Here is a 14,692-nt window from a genome sequence, read left to right on the forward strand (position 1 = left end):
TTAGCTCATAAGCAACCTGAGTTTTCATTATCTCAAAGTGTGACATCACAACAATCTGGAGAATAAACAGTATTACTCCCTCATCTAAAAAAATCTCACCTTAAAGCTTTGCAAATTTTGTATTTAGGTACAGAGGGGGATGTTTCTGGAGTTAGGAAAGCCAGGAAGTCACTCTTGTCTTGTCCCCTGCTTTGAGGCCGTAGCTATGGCCATAATATTTTTTCTCTTTTACATATGATTGGCTAAGTCCTTTTTTATTTATATTTTCATTATGTTTTGCTATACTTGAAAAGTTATTCTATATAGTAATCCTTAAATAAAGAAACTTTAATGTTTGTATCTTTGATAACCCAAGTTTGTGTCTCCTTGTTCTTGTATTTTAAACTAGCGCAAATATTTTTGCAGTCTCCACACCTACTAGTCGCTCTACATTGAGGATATCTAAATCTCACTTTTCCAAATAATACAGTCTCGCAAAGTAGTTCAACAGCAGAGCAGTACAGGAAATTAAAGAAAAATAGTTACAGATGGTTGTGCTGATAAGCAAAACAAATAATGTCTCATCCACAGCTAAAAGGTATCAGAACAGACTACTGACTTCACCGGAAAAAAATATTCACTCCCATCATCTCTACATACCATTGCATCAGTTGTGAGAATTTTATGAACACCTTCTCTAGATTCTGTACGTTTTTTTATATCACACTGATCATGTACCTATAAACATTTTTTAAAAAATATAATGGTGAGATTTTCAAATGTGTTCAACAGCGGCCTAACTCTGCTCCCAGTGAAATTACCAATAGCTTCACCATTGACTTCAATGGGTATAGAGTTAGGCCAATGCTCAGCACTTTTGAAAATCCCACCCTGGAGTTCTAAATATCATTTGAGAGCATAAAAAGCCCCCAAACCTTTAGCTTAGTCCAAAAATCATCATTTCAGAGGATGTATTTGTGGATTTTTTGGATGAGCTTTGGTCACAGTGAGGATGGGGAGAATGAAAGTGAGCACCATGAGGAATCAGTGGAGAGAACAGTACTCTTTAAATTGTTGAAAACATGGGCCAAATTTTTCACAGAGTGGATAGATGAGTGTCTGCGACTTTATACACATAAGCACCTATGTGTGGATTTTTCAAGTATTAACATCCATGCATGCGGTGAAAAATTTTGTCAAATGCATGGGTAAGAATTATTGCTCAAAAAGTGTGGGCACTCAATTGCACATATACAGCTGGAGGCAAGATTCAGGCACATTTGAAAATTTGACCCTATATGTCTCAGAATATCACTCTTATAGCTTAATGGATATATTTAAATTCCCAATAGATGATGAAAAGGCTGCACTTTAAAAGGTATGCCCTGCCTAGACTGAGAAACATGGCACTAAAGAAGAGAACTAGGTTCTTACAAGAACTTTATTTTACAGCTAGCTGGCATTTTGCATAAAAATTGTGTATGTTATAAAAAGCAATATGAGAGGATTAAACAAATGTTTACATACTGAAAGTTGTCCAGACAAGAACTGTGGAACATCCCTCAACATGCCAGGACTCATGGGAGAAGTCACTGAAATAGATGGTCGGTCCATTTTTTGAGATTCAAATGAACTAGAACCTGAAATTACAAATAAATATAATGTATAAAAATAATAACAATTAGTTGTTTTATTGAGCTTTATAGTCTCAGAGGTCTATAAAAACATTATTTCTGACATATTACAGAACACAATTATAGCCACACATACAATAAACATGGAGTATACGGTGGTGAAAACTGGAACCTTATTTTAATGTGTTCAGGATGACCGAATAGCTTGCAAGGAGAAAAGCAAAATGTAATAAAAACTAAGCTGTCAACATTCATGTCAAGCACATAGCATAAATAGAAAATTTCCACTACTTATGACTGTGCGTTATGCTTCTCTGCTGAACATCCTCAATTCCCATTGACTTCACCGGAAGTTCAGGGTCCTCAGCACATTGCACAAGTGCTTGACTCCTAATAGAATCAGACTCTAATTGCAAATTTTTTAAAAATAGCAGAATGAAGATGCTAGAGTTTGGGGATTTTAATCTGGAGGTTGCAACGACTTCTGCAAAATGGGAGATGACATGTTTGTGATGTTACAAGTACAGTAAAAGGAAGATATCATGTTCTTATACAATACAGAACACTGGATATTAATATCCCACATCTTACAAAAAACATAATGGATTTTATTGTAAGACTTAACTCACCAGTGAAGTGTTATTGTAGAAGCTTGTTCACATTACTACAATTAAATTTGTGCCACCACTTTAATTGGTGGTGTTTATTATAACAGCACAGTAAAACAGCCATAAAAAAGAACTCCAGCTGAAATCTGATACACAACGTCTAAGCCAAGCCACAATTTCTTTTTTCCCCAAAATAGTGGTTTGGTCAGTTATACTGAATGGTCTAAATAAAACAGAAGTGTGCTTATTTCAAAATATCCATCTCCTAGGCCCAAGGTAACAAAAATGCCATCAAAATTGTTTTGTTTAATAAGGTTACAGTTGAAATGCAAAACAACAAAATACAGGAAATTAAACATTAGAATTGACATTCAACTCTTTATGCACACTATTTACCACTATGTTTTTCTTTTCCCTTTATTAAAGAGCAGCATGAGTTTATAAGAAAATGTCAAACTTAACTTTAAATTTCCTGACTTTTGACAGTTCATTATTAAACAGAGAGAGATAAAAAAGGTAGATGGGACAGATACGTAGACAGACAAAGAGACAAGAGTTACACTGAAAATAGATAACATCTTTTCAATCTGTGTTCACATAAGGGAGATTTAAGTTTTTCCTACTCAGTATATGAAACTTACTGGATTCCAGTTGTGCATGTGTACTGTCAGGTATTCTGGGAATATCCCTGTAAGTATGAAAAGCAAGACAGTTGGATCCTTTATCTAACAATAGTATTAAAACTTCTGTCAACTATAACACATTTCAAATCACCACATAGTACTTTGAGAAAACCATACATCTACTGGCTATTGTCAGCCACAGGGAATATTTACCTCCGCCCATTTATACATATCTATCTAGTTCAAAGTAAAGGTCTATGTAATCACTGTTTAATTAATGTAGCTGAGAATCCATAAAGTCACAGATACAGTGGCTGAGTAAATAAAATGAAAGAAAAAATACAATAATTCCAAAGTTAAGCACAAATTAGAACTGTGAGTTTGTTGTTATGATATAAACCACCTTAAACAAGTTGGGTCCTTAACACTGGTTGTCTCAGTGTGTCCATTACTAGCAGTGGTTATGGCACTGATAAAATATTACTGTAAAAGTGTAAAAGTGCGTAATTTTGTTTGACAACAGGACAAATAGACAGAAACAGCCTGAATATATTATCTTCTAATATGTGATAACTATTCGCAATCAGTCTGGGTGTGAATTTATGCCCAAGTAAGGGTAAGGATTTGACTTGAATCCCCAAACCAGGATCTTCATTGTGCAGGCTAACACAGCAGACATAACTACTTAATACTGTTGCATGTACCTACTATTATATGAGGCAAAACGTCATGTCAGATGCAGCTCCATGTACCAACTATGTCATTTTGAAGCACTGATGTTCCAATGATTAAGTACCTCATTATGCCTACGGAACACAGATGTCTGTTTTCCCCAAGATGTGCGTGTATAACTTGCATTATATGTTGGTAAGAACAAATACTTTCAAAAGAACTATATGGCTATTTGGACAAAACAGGGTCAAATAAAGAGCTTCAGCTGTGAGTCAGACTAAAAACAACATTAAAATTAATTATTTGTGTTTAAATATGCTTGGTTTTGTGTATATAAAAGGGAAAGTGCAGCATTAAAAAAAATCTTTCTGGAAACATCTGGCATCTGACACAGTAAAACAAGTCTATAGTATGATTATCAAACACCCAATCTAGTAAAAAAAAAAAATTGTACAGCCTTACCAAATGCTTCTTGAAGTATTAGAAGATAATTAGAAAGATAATTAGATAATTATTAGAAGATAATTAGAAAGATACCCTTATTTAATGATGCAGGGATCTTTCTAAGCTCAGTATCCTATAATCCAAATGCATCACAAGAGATGCAGCTGGCACAATAAATCACGTCTAAGAAAATGTTGCAGTCTATCATGTTAGTAAGTAAATGCATGTAAGGTACTTATTAAGGTTATTATATAAAAACATATTCAGGCTTTCACATATTCCACAGCCAAAAAATTTACAGCGTAATCTGCTCCTTGCCCTTTGGATCTGATTGTGGTACAAAATCTAACCTGTCTTCTTTAGCACACAGGGTTGTGAATAAAACCTTGAAAATATGAACCAGCATGAACAGATGAAGTAATGTCTTCCTGAGTCTACAGATAGCTGAAACAAGAAATCTGAAAAATATGAGTCTTCCATTCAGCCTCCCAAAATCTATAGCTTCCAAGTTCTGCGCAGCTACATATGTGACATTCCTTATGGATGAGAATCACCGATGTTCCTCACCCATCCTGCCCACCAGTGGTGGGGTTAGGACACAGAGCTGCAAAAAAGTTGGCAGCTGTGACTGGGGTAGGTATGCGTTGTTGGAGAGTGTCTAGGTATCACAATTTAGGTGGGTCGTTATTTGGGTATTTCTGGAGTTGGTGAAAGAGTGGGTCTGAAGGTTGTTGGAGTAAGTAAGTGTTGTCTGGAAGGGGGTAATGAGGGCAATGTGGTTAGCAAGCGTTGGGGGATATCGGAGATATTGGGAGTCTGTTGAGGATTAGGAAGGTTGAGAAGAGGTTAGCTGGGGTCACTAATGGGCCCTTAAACATTTGTCTCCACCAGACGCTCCTTTCCTATTTGGATCCAGCAGGGAAAATAGTGAGTGGAGAAGCTAAAAGGATAGTTTGCTGCATGCAGAGCAGGCAGAACAGCAGCCCCCTACAGCTGGAAAAAGCAACTGTGGGGATATTCCGGAAGCCCAGCTGGCTATATGAGAATCCAGCTAGGCTGCAAGAATGCATCACAGGGCTGCCTGATGTAACATGTAAGATATGTGACACTTGGCAGCCCTAGAAACCAAAAGTGACCAATTTAAATTATCAGCATTATTAACTGCTGCGTTGCTCACAATGTCAGTAGAAACATGAAGCCAATGTGCTTATCCCAAACTGTCTCCTATGCCTCCTCAGATTCCAAAAGCTCCAACTCTCCCTTACCAACTTTCCAAAACCTTCATCTGACAACTTCTACAATACCGTTAAACGTGTTGTGAATTCAAAAGTTTGTGGCATATTGCAAATTGAAAATGAAGGACCAGTTTAAAATAAATTGAATTTCATATAAATCAACACAGTACTGTACTGATTGTTCTCTCAGTTTCATATTGAGCTAAACAGACTTTTGTTAATTTAAATGAAGCTGGTGTATAATTACTACTCTACTGTACCAGGATGACACAGACTCTAGGGACCTAAGTAGCAACCTCCATTCTAGGAGACCACCCTAGAGTATCTCCAGTACAATTCAGTTTTCACAGTAACAGCCGTGTTAGTCTGTCTTTGCAAAAAGAAAAGGAGTACTTGTGGCACCTTAGAGACTAACCAATTTATTTGAGCATGAGCTTTCGTGAGCTACAGCTCACTTCATCGGATGCATACCGTGGAAACTGCAGTAGACATTATATACACACAGAGACCATGAAACAATACCCCCTCCCATCCCACTGTCCTGCTGATAATAGCTTATCTAAAGTGAAATGATCACTTTAGATAAGCTATTATCAGCAGGACAGTGGGGTGGGAGGGGGTATTGTTTCATGGTCTCTGTGTGTATATAATGTCTACTGCAGTTTCCACGGTATGCATCTGATGAAGTGAGCTGTAGCTCACGAAAGCTCATGCTCAAATAAATTGGTTAGTCTCTAAGGTGCCACAAGTACTCCTTTTCTTAGTACAATTCAGTGTAATTCAGCTATATATTTATTAGAACACTATCTTTAGTAGGCAATCAATTTTCCTTCTTTATTCAGCTCTTAATTTGCCATTTAAGGTGTGTTTCACTGTATGCACATTTGGTAGGATACTTAATAAAATATATCATGTTAGGCCTTGGTTTAGACAGTAGTTCTCAAACTTTTGTACTGCTGACCGCTTTCATAAAGGAAGCCTTTGAGTGCGACCCGCCCCCCCCCCCTATAAATTAAAAACACGTTTTTATACATTTAACATCATTATAAATGCTGGAGGCAAAGCAGGGTTTGGGGTGGAGACTGACAGCTCGTGACCCCCCCATGTAATAACCTCACAACCCCCTGAGAGGTCCCAACCCACAGTTTGAGAACCCTTGGTTTAGAGCTCTCACCTGCGTTAATACCAGGTACATATATTAACATTTTAAAAAACTGAAAAAAGCTTCTGTACTTGAGCAATAGCCAATTATCACTCAATAGCAGCTCATCTATTAGTATTCATTTTGAGAGAGTGAGAGGGACAAGCCACATGCAGAACTTATTAATTCATTTCATTTGTGGAAGATCTTCCTGAATCTACCATTTCCCTCTCCTTTACTATCCTAACCTATTATCTTAAGCCTCCATATTAGGCAACCCATTGTCCAGTGAAGGAGAACTGAATATAGCTCTCACTGGAATATGTCAATACACTTTGAATGTCAGAGTGGGTCACTTAAGAGTTCCACAAGATGCTCACTTTCTCACACAAGCTAATTCCCAGGCTCTGCCAGTCTGGACAGCTCTGGCAAAAGGCAAGGTCTGAACTTGAATTTATCACATGGCTGAACAATGCACTGCCATGAGAATGCCAAAAGAAGCCCCACAGACTATCTTAATAAACAAACTGAGAGATAGACCTTGGGGTCAGTGTAGTTAGAAAGGTCCTGCAGATACAATGTGAGATATTGGTGATTTTAACTGAATTAATGGCCTTTTAAAAGACTTGGTCAGGTCTGGAACCTCAACTCTGAATCCTTCCTAATTCTGCATTGATTATGATTTGACTCCCATTAACAGAACCTGGCCTTATTTGTGTCTGCTTGGATTCAACCCAGTAAGACGCATGTTGTCCAGTCACAATCTGGCTATGACCGGAAATCTTCCAATACCACCTGACAGAATGATATTTCCAACACATTAGCTGGAATCTAGTAAGAAAACTTTGTCAGATTTAAGTACAACCAAAACTGAACTATAACACAGTTTTAGTCTCAAATTCCAAACACTACCTAAATCTAATCTGGATCTAGATCCCAAAACAGTCTCCTTGGCCTACCTGTAGATGAGACAGAATTAATCATGTGAGGGCCAAGTAAGTACCTGAAAAGTGAAACCAATCATTCTGAATTAGGACCTCACCTATAAACCCGCTCAGATTAGCCACTGGAGTACTGGGGATGAAATACGTCATCTCCTCTGACAGGCTTGCAGCAACACACCCTGCCAGGGGAAAGTGAATAGGAGTCTAGCACACAGAACAGGCACCTCAGCTCTGCCCCTGCTCAGTTCTTCGGCCAATGCAGCACACTGTTGTTGACATGGGGAATGAGAAAAAGGAAAAGGAATACTTGTGGCACCTTAGAGACTAACAAATTTATTTGAGCAAATAAATGTGTTAGTCGCTAAGGTGCCACAAGTACTCCTTTTCTTTTTGCGGATACAGACTAACATGGCTGCTACTCTGAAACCTGTCATCATGGGGAATGAGGGTATCGTGAGAACTTACATCATCTTCCTAATGCAATTACAGAAAAATTGTTCTGGTGACAGCGTATGTGGTGTCAGGGTCAATAAGGGGACATGATGGGGATGGGGAACAACAGCAGAGAGGAGATGGAGCACGGGGGAAAGAGGACACACAATGATGGGAGAGCACAAAAAGAAAAGAATGAAATGAATGACTTAAGTTTGGGGTGGGGATTGTATTTTAGCTTCTTTAGGCTGCCACCATGAACTATAATGCTCGCTGAAAGAAACTGAGATATAAAACTTACTCCTATCTGAAAAAATGTGAATCCTCCCCATCTGAAAAAGTGTGCATGTTAGTGTGTGCCTTATCATTTTTAATGAACATTTTTACAGCTTCCCAAAGTGTCCTAAGTTTTTTACGGAACAAACAGAAAGATCTAGTCCTTGCCTTTTGCAATCTAACATATATGTAAGACACATTCTCCCACCCTACAGACAAGACAGACATTAAAATCTTTGATCATTATTAAATTAAGCTTTAACACAAAATATCCTCAAATTAAACCCATACAAATACTGTTACATGAAACTGAACCCACATGGAAATATCCCAACTGAAATATCAAACCATATTACATTTTTTCTTTGGAATTTTGGTTATTCATCACCATGACATTCAAAGATCACTAATCTGTAGTTTGAAGCTAGAGGAATTTTGTAATTATAAATTCAAAACCAAAGAGATATCATCAGATACACAGAGCTATATGAAACAACATTAGATTCAATACAAATTATGCAAAGTCATACACCTAGGGAGAGGAAATAAATTAGGGAGGTAATAATGCCCCTCTTCACAGCCATGTGGAATAATTCATATACTACTGGGACCCACAGGCTAGGAAAAATATAAACATAATAGAGAAGATAAAAAGAGCAAAGAAAATGATATAAGCATGGAAGAAGAAAACATATAAAGAGAAAATGAGGGAGCAGGAAAAGGAGGACATGACCACCATCTGTAAATACCTTTAAGGAATTGTATAAATGAAGGAAAGGAGTTATTCACAGTCTCTAAAGACAAAGCAAAGAGAAATGGCCTGAAGCTAAGAAAGAAAATGTTTAGGCTAGATATTAGGAAATAAGTCTCAAAGGTAAGAGCAATTGGGCAATGCAATACACTAAATAGGAGGTGGGAGAACAGTTTAGATAAGACATTAGAGTTAATTATGTACTGAGTTGTACTAATGCTTCACTGAGGTATCTCATGTGCTAGATGCTAACCAATCATTTATTAGACCGTCTATTCACAGCTGAGCAAGAAGAAATCTGATTTCACTACATGAGAGAATACTTCCTATGCATTATATTATCATTGTACACATTCTGGCAAAAACTCTACATTGCAGCATATCAGGAAATGGGTCCGGATTCATTATGGGTCATACTTCGACCGATCCATGTGTGGATACAAAAGTATGGAGCAGAGACAAGGAACAAGTTGCTTCCCCTAAGCAGGAGCCAACAATAATTGCAGTGCCTGTACTGCCCTGGGCAGGGATTTGCCATCCATTGAGGAGAGCATATTCTGGATCCTCTCAAGAGGTGATGTAGCAGGTATGTCCAACCTGTGCATCAAGAAGCTCCAAAACACCTCCTGGAGCTCTCTCGATCACCTCCCATTTGAACCCATGCCTAACAGGGACAATTTGGCCCTACACTCAAGCTTTTTGATTATAGAATGTTGGGTACCATTTTATAATCTGTATAAAATCTGCACAATATGTGTTGGGTCTAAAGTGAAATGTAACAGCACTTTATTTTAATCAGTAAGAAAATTTAGAAAACAACTCACCCAATTGGCCTTGAAACGACAAGCTCCACTTGTGGTTCGGGCTTGGATTCTAAAATGATGTTATATACCTCCTCAAAGGTGGCTCCTTGCAATAGCCTTCCATTCCATTCTAACACTTCATCGCCTGCAATTGCAGTAATAATTATCTTCTTAGGAAAAAAAGCTAATCCTATGAACTGCACTGGTAGTGACACCCTCCCTACTCTACTACAAGCTTTCTGAATTGTGCAATCTGTACTGTAGAACAAGTCTAGTGTCTTAAATATAGGAGAGGTCTGGAGAACTAAAAGCTTCCCATACATCATCTTTGGATAAATACCAGCAAAATATTAATATTACAACTAAGACAACTACTGCCTAGTAAAACTAACACAGTTATTCACCAGATATGGCATGTTGTGGTGGCGTTTTTTTGTTTTTTTAAAGTTAGTTGCTTTTTTGGAAAAATGTGAGAGTTGAGAGAGCCTGTAAAAGTGGCAACATGGATAATCTAATGACTGAATGCAGGGCTTGATTTGAACTTTCAAATTTATCAGCTGCACTACTGTCGCTCATCACATTTAGTATGCATGATTACTTCAAACTAAACTTATAAGAACTTATTCTCTTGCTTATTGTCTCCTGTACAGTAGCTCATTTCTAAAGCAGACACATACCTGGTCTAAGATGTCCCACTGTATCAGCTAAACTTCCTTTTTTAACTTTGGTGATAAATGCACACAGCCTACCAGTTTCAGTCATCTTTCCTCCTACGACCTGTTTGGAAGAGAAGGGTTTTCACATAAATGGCATTATTTGTAACAATTCAGACTTTACGGCAATATAAACAAAATAATTAGTTGATTTATTTTTTTAAAATGCAGCCTAGGTGAGATAGATACTGGTATACATGTAAGAAAAACCAAACCCCTCAAAATATTGGCTGACTGGCTCAGCTGACATCTACTCTGGATATTTAAGTGGTTTAAAGATAATGCAATGCAAATACAGAATTTTAAAGTTTATAAACAGTATAGTTCATGTAAACAGAATAAGCTTATAGTCTCACAGCACTGGAAACTGCTATCTCCCCTCCCCTCGCAACATTTAATGTATCAGTGGCTAGACTGTTAACATCAATAAAAAATATACTGAAATCCTAGTGTATGCTGTTCTAACTGCATGCATACAGCTCAGATTGGTATTACAGGGTTTTGGTTGCAGGTATTCAGAGAGACTGTACTTCTTAATTTGTAGCCGGAAGGCACAAAATTCATTGCTATTAACTGAAGATGTAATATTCATTTGAAATCATTTACTTACAAAAAGAAGCATTTTTGTAAGGTCTATTTTACATTATATTTCTCTTCCAGGGGAAATATCATAAATGTTGACTATCACTAAAATTAAATGTCTCCAAATATTTAATATTTTATGAAACTTTCCCTTCTTCCAAAGTCGTTTTTCATACACATACCCTCTTTCCCCCTTTTTCTGCTTCTTCTCTCTCCCCCACACTCAGTAAAAATATATTTAATCAATAAATGACTGTTTTAACCTCTCACAGTTTTACAAAAAACCATCCACCAATCTTTTAGTGCCTCATTTCGTGAAAAATATAATATTCTGTAATGTTGACTTTTTTTTTCTTTGTTTGATTTTCTTTGACTCTAAGGTGGAGCATTTTCTTCATGATGAAAAATGTTTGTTCAAGCAAAAGTGGATGGGAACCTGGGAGGCAGTGACCATGAGATGGTCGAGTTCAGGATCCTGAAACAGGGAAGAAAGGAGAGCAGCAGAATATGGACCCTGGACTTCAGAAAAGCAGACTTTGACTCCCTCAGGGAACTGATGGGCAGGATCCCCTGGGAGAATAACATGAGGGGGAAAGGAGTCCAGGAGAACTGGCTGTATTCTAAAGAATCCTTATTGAGGTTACAGGGACAAACCATCCCGATGTGTAGAAAGAACAGTAAATATTGCAGGCGACCAGCTTGGCTTAACAGTGAAATCCTTGCTGAACTTAAACACAAAAAAAAGCTTACAAGAAGTGGAAGATTGGACAAATGACCAGGGAAGAGTATAAAAATATTGCTCGGGGATGCAGGAGTGAAATCAGGAAGGCCAAATCACACCTGGAGTTGGAGCTAGCAAGAGATGTTAAGAGTAACAAGAAGGGTTTCTTCAGGTATGTTAGCAACAAGAAGAAAGTCAAGGAAAGTGTGGGCCCCTTACTGAATGAGGGAGGCAACCTAGTGACAGAGGATGTAGAAAAAGCTAATGTACTCAATGCTTTTTTTGCCTCTGTCTTCACGAACAAGGTCAGCTCTCAGACTACTGCACTGGGCAGCACAGCATGGGGAGGAGGTGACCAGCCCTCTGTGGAGAAAGAAGTGGTTCGGGACTATTTAGAAAAGCTGGAAGAGCACAAGTCTATGGGGCCAGATGCGCTGCATCCGAGAGTGCTAAAGGGGTTGGCGGATGTGACTGCAGAGCCATTGGCCATTATCTTTGAAAACTCATGGCGATCGGGGGAAGTCCCGGACGACTGGAAAAAGGCTAATGTAGTGCCCATCTTTAAAAAAGGGAAGATGGAGGATCCTGGGAACTACAGGCCAGTCAGCCTCACCTCAGTCCCTGGAAAAATCATGGAGCAGGTCCTCAAGGAATTAATTCTGAAGCACTTAGAGGAGAGGAAAGTGATCAGGAACAGTAAGCATGGATTCACCAAGGGCAAGTCATGCCTGACTAATCTAATTGCCTTCTATGACGAGATAACTGGCTCTGTGGATGAGGGGAAAGCAGTGGATGTGTTGTTCCTTGACTTTAGCAAAGCTTTTGACATGGTCTCCCACAGTATTCTTGCCAGCAAGTTAAAGAAGTATGGGCTGGATGAATGGACGATAAGGTGGATAGAAAGCTGGCTGGATCGTTGGGCTCAAAGTGTAGTGATCAATGGCTCCATGTCTAGCTGGCAGCCGGTATCAAGTGGAGTGCCCCAAGGGTCGGTCCTCGGGCCGGTTTTGTTCAATATCTTCAGAAATGGTCTGGAGGATGGTGTGGATTGCACCATCAGCAAGTTAGCAGATGACACTAAACTGGGAGGAAAGGTAGATATGCTGGAGGGTAGGGATAGGATACAGAGGGACCTAGACAAATTAGAGAATTGGGCCAAAAGAAATCTGATGAGGTTCAACAAGGACAAGTGCAGAGTCTTGCACTTAGGACGGAAGAATCCCATGCACCGCTACAGACTAGGGACTGAATGGCTAGGCAACAGTTCTGCAGAAAAGGACCTAGGGGTTACAGTGAATGAGAAGCTAGATATGAGTCAACAGTGTGCCCTTGTTGCCAAGAAGGCCAATGGCATTTTGGGATGTATAAGTAGGGGCATTGCCAGCAGATCGAGGGACGTGATTGTTTCCCTCTATTCAACATTGGTGAGGCCACATCTGGAGTACTGTGTCCAGTTTTGCGCCACACACTACAAGAAGGATGTGGAAAAATTGGAAAACGTCCAGCGGAGAGCAACAAAAATTATTAGGGGACTGGAGCACATGACTTATGAGGAGAGGCTGAGGGAAGTGGGATTGTTTAGTCTGCGGAAGATAAGAATGAGGGGGGATTTGATAGCTGCTTTCAACTACCTGAAAGGGGGTTCCAAAGAAGATGGATCTAGACTGTTCTCAGTGGTAGCAGATGACAGAACAAGGAGGAATGGTCTCAAGTTGCAGTGGGGGAGGTTTAGGTTGGAGATTAGGAAAAACTTTTTCACTAGGAGGGAATGTGTTACCTATGGAGGTGGTGGAATCTCCTTCCTTAGAAGTTTTTAAGGTCAGGCTTGACAAAGCCCTGGCTGGGATGATTTAGTTGGGGATTGGTCCTGCTTTGAGCAGGGCGTTGGACTAGATGACCTCCTGAGGTCCCGTCCAACGCTGATATTCTATGATTCTATGATTTTAAAGCAATGTGAACTTTTAATTGCATAACAATAGAATTTGTGCTTATAACTCTATTTTCTGCTTCTATTATTTATCTTTAATATAAATCTCTACCTTTAAGGTACAAGTAATTTGCAAAATAATATTTCTAAGCAGAGGAGTTTAGTCAACGGGATTAATTAATTACTCAACCAAATCTAATTTGGTTCATTAAGTTTATTAAAAATACTTGTTGTATTAAGGATTTCTCTCTGTCTGGAGACGAGGCACATTGACTTTACTATGTATCTCTGAGAATCAGGAAAGAATGTATTATATAGTATAATCTTCTAATTCTATACCTTAGATTTTTTAGCATTCTTTATGCAGCAATAAAATAATAATATCAAATCTGTTTTAAGGTTAGTTTTAAAGCTTAAAGAAACAACCTGATAAAATTAAAATCCATGACAGCAAAACTGTTTAAAACAAATAGTACATCAGTATAACATAATGCAAAGTATTTAATAATTATTGACAGAGTGATATTATTATCCCCTTGTCTTAAGTTTTCTGATCCTTAAACAGTGCAATACATACCAAACCAATGATTCAAGCTTGTATTTTCACTGACCTTGTCCTCTCACAATGTAAACATTTTTCAATTAAATAAAAATTTCAAAAAATTCTAAAGCAGATTAATATTGCTCATAATGAACTGTGCTGACATAATCCCTATTTACAGTATCCCAAACTACAGACTAATCTGTGCACTTGAACTGAAGCCAGTACTATGTTAAATGAAGAATATTAGATTAATCAAACTTGTTGACAATTTACCATAAATAAAGAAGTTCAAACCACATTTACAGGTTTCTTTGCATTCTTTTTTACAAAATTTTATTCATTCTTCTTCTTGTGCTAGTATTCTGTTAGAATTAAACCCATTATCTCAAAGTCTACAAGATATACATGAAATGAGTTAAAACATGAGATATAGATATTGTAAGTTATAAGCTAACAGATGTGTACTAGACATGAAACCATAATAAAGCAGAAAACATATTGCTTATCATATAGAATACATAAATACAAATTAAATCACAACTCAGTTTATTTAAAACATAGAAGTCCATAAATGCAATTCAAAACAACATAGCATTAAGATAAACAAAGTTCCAACACCTTTCTAGTATACATTTTATTAAGCACATCTAAGTAATCATTGAA

At 38.0% G+C, this 14,692-nt stretch overlaps 1 protein-coding gene across 3 annotated transcripts in view; it reads right to left on the minus strand.

The window, feature by feature from the left end:
* The window catches only part of RIMS2 (regulating synaptic membrane exocytosis 2), a gene marked incomplete at its 5' end in the record, with an annotated part of 744,128 nt that overhangs the window by 303,886 nt on the left and 425,550 nt on the right, over positions 1 to 14,692 (minus strand). For all 3 annotated transcript variants that reach the window (XM_084618867.1, XM_084618865.1, XM_084618864.1), the window contains 4 exons: positions 1,507 to 1,619; positions 2,863 to 2,909; positions 9,564 to 9,687; positions 10,220 to 10,319. In XM_084618867.1, coding sequence (XP_084474993.1) covers positions 1,507 to 1,619; positions 2,863 to 2,909; positions 9,564 to 9,687; positions 10,220 to 10,319 — 384 coding nt within the window. The remainder of the gene's footprint in view (positions 1 to 1,506; positions 1,620 to 2,862; positions 2,910 to 9,563; positions 9,688 to 10,219; positions 10,320 to 14,692) is intronic.

Source organism: Lepidochelys olivacea (assembly GCF_965140295.1).
Source record: "Lepidochelys olivacea isolate rLepOli2 genome assembly, chromosome: 2".
Lineage (NCBI taxonomy): Eukaryota > Metazoa > Chordata > Testudines > Cheloniidae > Lepidochelys > Lepidochelys olivacea.